The following is a 5,686-nucleotide window of genomic DNA, read 5'->3' as shown; positions in this document are numbered from 1 at the left end:
AAAAGTCAAAACAACCTACAATTTAAAACAAACAGCATATTCATTTGCCCATTTACGATCTGTGAATTTTTTTGTCCGAGTCCTTCGAATTGCTTCGAATTACAAGCAAGCAGAAAATTTGCCAGCAGGCCTAAGATGATCTCTGCCTCCCATAGTCCCCGTTCACGGAACTAGATCCTCCTCTGACATCCCACGGTGCGCGCACGTGCAGTAAAACGAACACATGACAATGCGGCCCATAAACAGGCCCAATTTTAACTAATAAACAGCCCAGGTTGCAGCCCACGGAGTGGAGGCGCGCGCTCCCGTTCAGTTCGCTAGCGCAGCGAGAGAAAAAAAACGCAGCGCCGCTGGCTGGGTGCCGCGCATCTCGCCGCCGGGTGTCGCTGCTCGCTCGTCGCCGTCCACCACCGCCCAGCGCCGCGCCTCGCTCTTGGACATCCACCGCCGCCGGATGCCGTGCCTCGCTCGCTCTGCTCCCATCGCCTGGGCCCTGCCATCCGCCATCGCTGAGTGGCTCCGGCGGGTCGCCGGCCCGCCGCCGAGGGGCCCGGTCACAGCTGCGGCTGGCAAGCGGGTTCGCTCGCCCAGGTGCCGCACCGCCACGGGGAGGGCGGCTGGTGCTGCCATGCCCGCACGGCCGCACCACAGGGTTTAGGGCAACAGCAGCATGCTTAGAAATCCACAGCTTCAGATACCAGTAGCTGTGCAATGGCAGCTTCAGTTGCTGCCGAACTGACATAGCAAAAGTAAAAAACGTGATGCTGTGACTTGATTGTTAATTTCGAAATGTAATTTGATGTGAATTGAGATTGTAAAATGGGATCATGACAATTTGAGAAAGTGAAGACTGTTTTTTTGGCAAATGTTTTTGTCAATTTGAGACTTTAATCACTCTGTGTGAATTGAGTGAGATTCCTGCATGCTGTCATTTCGATGTATGTTTGCAATGCAGGTGTGAGGAAAGGAACAACTCAGATAAGAACCAAAACATTGACACTTTGACAGTAGTTCATAGCCATGTCATGTCAAGATCTCAGCACAGCTACAAGAGAGAATGCGATGGATCATCACAGCTATCAGCACAAACATTCAGGTGGCACATCACTGGAAGCTAAACATATATACAGAACTAGCGTGCTTCCAGGATGCTTGCAAAATGGAAAAAGGAAAACTGAACATATATATCCACTTGTGAGCAGATCAATGATTTGTGGCAAAATGACTCGTACCAAAACCAGAGTAGCTAAAATAAAACGAAATCTCCAGTAAAAACATCATCACTGATTGGTCCAGCCAATAATTGAGTGAAGCTTTTGATGGCCATCTTCTCTTCAGAATCCTTCTCCATGTCCCTTGCAGACAATAAACCATCAAGGTCTTCAGTAATTGGTCCCTGCTTTTCAGGGACATCTTCTCTTCAGGATCCTTCTCCTTATCCCTTAAAGACAATTCACCATCAAGGTTATCAGTAATTGGTCCCTGCAAAGCAAAATTTTACAGAAGCACCATCTCCTGCTACTAATTGGCCCCTCCGTCCCTGCAAAGCAATATAAACAGAAGCATCATCTCCTGCTACTTGTGCTTGTAAGGGTTCAGACAAACATGGGACTGAACAATACACTAGATGGTGTAGTGCGTGATTGTATTCCAAAACCAGTTCAGAGACTTTAGAGTTTCCTTCTTATCGGTCCATTTTAAGATTCATGCGGACTTAACAATCGGTTCCACTTTCAGCTTGAGGGCACTCTATTAAATGATCCCTTTTGTACTGCAATTTTTTAGAAAATGGAATTTTTGTTCTGGCTTCTGCATAAGTTATGGACCTACCCATTCTGGCTATTTTAGAACAGGCTTTCAAAAATTTACATGATTTACACAATGTGATCTTGCCATCAGATGGTCTTTCGTCTGTATACCTTTTTTCTAATCTAAATGCCCAAGGCACATCTGAATTTCTAAATTACATGTCAACATGGGGTATCAAATCAGGCAGTATAGCTCTGCAACACAAAAATAACATGAGCAAGGGACTTGTGCAATTGCAGAGAACAAGCAAGGAATAGCAGTACTTGGGGTTGGGACAACTAATATCCATTGATGTCTCATAAGAAATAACAAGGTGGGTTTGCATTACTTACATATTGGAATCATGGTGCTCTGTGTTAGCCTCTTCTTCCATCTCAATACTACAGAATACAATTTCAACTGGCTGCTTATTGGGGAAAGGGGAAACTTGATCAAATTCAAAGCAATCTGATGATGGAATTCTATCAATACCAGTGAGCCATTCATGCTGAAGACTGCAGGAGAAGGCAAATTATAAGACTTACATACAGGATTGAAGAAGCAGCTTGTCCCTCCGGTGATCAACTCCATGCCATTTCTCTCATCCTCGCGCTGTTTTGCTCCTCTGCTTACATCTGACTAGGCCGCATTGTGATCCTGGTCCAACAGTTCCACTCTGTTTTCTGCAGCGTTGCTTCCTGCCATTGGATGGGCGATGAAGAAACCTGCGGCTGCGACATATATCGCTTGTCAAGGCGACGTCAGCCTTGCTGCAGAAACCAAAAATGCCCTTGCTTGCAAGTTTCAACTGTCGTTTTGTCCTGCGCCAACAAAAACTATCCTGGTCCAGGCTATCTTAACTGCTCACCTTCCAGCAAGCGATTTTTTGACATATGGCCTCCATAACTTTTAACCCTCGTGATTCAAAATTTGCATAACCAGAGGGAATTGAACTGGATATTTACAAACACATACACACTAATAGTTAATCCTTGGCCAGTCGAAAGACCTGTTCCCAGTGTGCGAAGCTTGGAGTCGGATGTGAGCGCATCAAAGATTCAAACTGTCACAAGGAAAAATGACTTGGACACGATAATATTTGTGAAGCACTGGGCCAAACAACCTCCATTCACTTCCATATAAATCATTGAAAAGACAAAGCTTGATTGCATTGATTGAAGACCAAGTAGGAACTCGATTACATGGACTGAAGACCAGATAGGAACTCAGTTCCATTGATTCAAAACTAGGTAGGAACTGGATTACATTGATTAAAGACAAGGTAGGAACTGGATTACATTGATTGAAGACCCTATATCCTAGACACCTCACCACACACATAGGAGTGCTTCTATTCACATCAAACGCAGGATACCGCAAAACCACGTACTGGTGCTCTGTGAATCTTGATGAACCAGAAGTATTTTACACGGTACTCAGCAGACTGCCTCTACCAGTCCACCCTGCCCGCCCCACCCACAAACACAAAAACAAAAAAAAACTAAGGTTAACTCACAATGATCAAGGGCTCATAATTCAGTTCTTTTTTAGTTCCTCTTATCTGCTACGTTCCAAGTGGTCAAAGAACAACTCTTTTAGCAATTGTTGCATTTTACATACCATGTGAATTTATTAACTTATTGACAATGGCTGCATTTTACGCTCCAGCCTATCTGATTTCCGGTAATTTTTGGAATTGGGAGATCAATTTTTCAATGGCAGTAAAGAGGAAGATCAAACTTTTTAGAAATTAGCTCAAATCATTTATTCTGTTTGAAAACCTGTTCATTTTGAAGAGGACCATTCAACAGAAAGTAAATTTTGAAGTGGATATTTTCATGGAATGTAAAATGGATTTTCAGACGTAACCGCATTCTTCGCCTTGCTTCTCTTGGGCATTCCGCCGCCTTTGCTTGTCTTGGGCCTGCTCATCTGGCTTACCGCCTTCTTTACTTCCTGTTCTCACATCTGTCTAGCTGCGCTAACTATTTGACCCGCACATTCCTACATCATACCTCTCTGCTATAAACTGAAATGGTAGGCAACTCACTTAGCTTGTCTTACCCCTGGCATTGCTAACCTTTATTTACCAAATGCTAGTTAGGTTTAAGAAAAGGTAATGGCAAGTTTTGTTGCACGCATCAAGAACTCAACAGGATTAGTCCCCTGAGACCCCAGAGACACTGCTACCGACCGTAAAAAATTCTTAACTGGTTCACACAGATTCACAGAGCACAAACTCCTGAGCAAGTGCAGCACCTACCTGAGCACTAACTAAGCATGCACTCCATGTGTGTGTACAAGTGAGTAGTAACTAGCTAACCTTAACGCCGATGATGCGATGGAGTCCAGATGGCCGGCAATCAGGCAGCCCAGAGGAAGAAACGACATGTCGGCGTCCAGTTCCCACAAGCGAAGAAGAATCGTCCGTGCATTGGTCCTGGTGTGGTCACCACACCGCCTCTGATAGGAACACCACAGTAGCAGTAGAAGCAGTCAGTAGTAGCAGCACCATCATCACACCAGCTTAAGTTGCGATTCGCCGGTGAAAGCTGTACCTGATGTTGGAGTTCCGGCTCCGGCTCCGGCTCTGGCTCTGGCTCTGGCAGAGGCGGTGGCACCAGAGAGCCGGTTATGGAGATACGGACTCCCCGCCGCATCAGCTCGACAAGGAGACGCGCTGTGTTGCGGGCGTCGTCGAGCCCGCAGTGGAGGCGGCCATCCCACTGCAGACCCGCCTCCCGGACAGCTTCTTGCAGGTTGCGCCGCCCAGCGCCAAACGCGGTCTCGAAGGGGATCCGGAGGTTAACCCACTGGTTGAAATACGATGGCTTGGAGATGTTCTTGAAATTGCATTCGAACTTCAGCATCGTCCGGCAGTCCCAATCACCCCAGGTGACGATGGCGAGACGGTTCTTGGCGACGCCCGCCGCCGCCAGCCACTTGTCGTGTAAGGCCAGCGCCGTTGCAAGATCCACGCCGCCGTCGACCTGCTCTTGCTGAATCCCCGTCAGCTCGGAGCAGAAAGCGGTGAGGACCGGGTGGTGCCGCGGCTTCACATAGGTGCGGAACGAGGAGAGCAGGCCGCCGGTGGCGGCGTCGACGAGGACCGCAGGAAATTCGATGATTTCCTGCGGGTAGATGCGCGAATCCTTCTCACAGGTAGCCTCGAAGTCGACGACGACGAAGTAGTCGAACTCCCGCATGCGGAAGTCCTGCTGCTGCGCCGCAGGATCTGCCGGCCCGGACGGTACGGCGGAGGAGAAGCTGAGCATGCCTCGAGCTGCAGTGGAGGCGTGAGGAAAGCTCTGGCGCTGCTGCTGCGAAGCCATGGCGCCACGCGCCGCCGGATCGGCCGGCCGGAACGCGGAGGAGGAGGGGAGGCAGAGCATCTTGTTCGCCGGATCTGCTGTGGTTGCTGGGAGCAAGGCTCTCCTTTGCGGTGGTTGCTGGGACGAATTGAACGCGATGCGGGCGATCTAGGTTGCCGAGAGAATTGCTTCGCGGATGATTTGAGATTGGATCCGAGGATTTGGATTTTTATTGCATAGATGCGGTGGCGGCGGTGGAAGGCGGCGGAGGCGTACGGACGGCGCACCATTTCCTCATGCCTGGCTGGCTCCGAGAGTCCGAGTCCGACTCTCAGGTGGAAGACTGGAAGTGATTTTGATTTTGACGCTAAATTAGGTAGGCCCCACCTGTCACCAGTTGGGCTAGGTTCCTTCTGTTGCGGTGCTGAGCTGCTGATGAGCGATGACTCCGATGAGTAACCGCGTTGGTCGGAGATTTTTTTAAAATGATATTATTTTTAACGGAAAATCTTGGGTATACGTGTACACAACTATGGCACTTAGAACCTTTGACAATGGAGAAATTTGGAATTAAACACAGGCTGGAA

The 5,686-nt window shown here is 48.3% G+C and overlaps 1 protein-coding gene across 5 annotated transcripts; it reads right to left on the bottom strand.

The window, feature by feature from the left end:
- Positions 1-1,050: 1,050 nt before the first annotated feature.
- On the bottom strand, positions 1,051-5,460 carry LOC117844573 (uncharacterized). Of its 5 annotated transcripts, none has more exons than XR_004637892.2 (5): positions 4,347-5,460; positions 4,112-4,251; positions 2,334-2,519; positions 2,142-2,212; positions 1,051-1,540 (listed from the first exon to the last, which is right to left on the bottom strand). XR_004637892.2 is itself a non-coding variant. In XM_034725286.2 (3 exons), exons 1-3 carry the CDS (start codon positions 5,178-5,180, stop codon positions 2,390-2,392), a joined length of 1,104 nt encoding a protein of 367 aa, XP_034581177.1. In that variant the 5' UTR covers positions 5,181-5,460; the 3' UTR covers positions 1,051-2,389. The 5 variants fall into 5 exon arrangements, 3 of the variants coding, with proteins under 3 accessions (XP_034581177.1, XP_034581180.1, XP_034581179.1); XR_004637895.2 differs by having other exon boundaries at positions 2,338-2,519; XM_034725286.2 differs by having other exon boundaries at positions 1,051-2,519.
- Positions 5,461-5,686: the final 226 nt, after the last annotated feature.

This window comes from Setaria viridis, chromosome 2, assembly GCF_005286985.2.
Source record: "Setaria viridis chromosome 2, Setaria_viridis_v4.0, whole genome shotgun sequence".
Classification (NCBI taxonomy): Eukaryota; Viridiplantae; Streptophyta; class Magnoliopsida; order Poales; family Poaceae; genus Setaria; species Setaria viridis.
Note: the sequence above shows the minus strand (reverse complement) of the source record. Positions and strands in the feature narration are given on the sequence as shown.

Coding starts and splice junctions, on each gene's coding strand:
- LOC117844573 (XM_034725286.2), bottom strand. CDS start 5,180: ATGCTCTGCCTCCCCTCCTCCTCCGCGTTCCGGCCGGCCGATCCGGCG. Junction 4,252..4,346: donor AGCCGGAACTCCAACATCAG/GTACAGCTTTCA, acceptor TGTTCCTATCAG/AGGCGGTGTGGTGACCACAC. Junction 2,520..4,111: donor ATCGCATCATCGGCGTTAAG/GTTAGCTAGTTA, acceptor TATATGTCGCAG/CCGCAGGTTTCTTCATCGCC.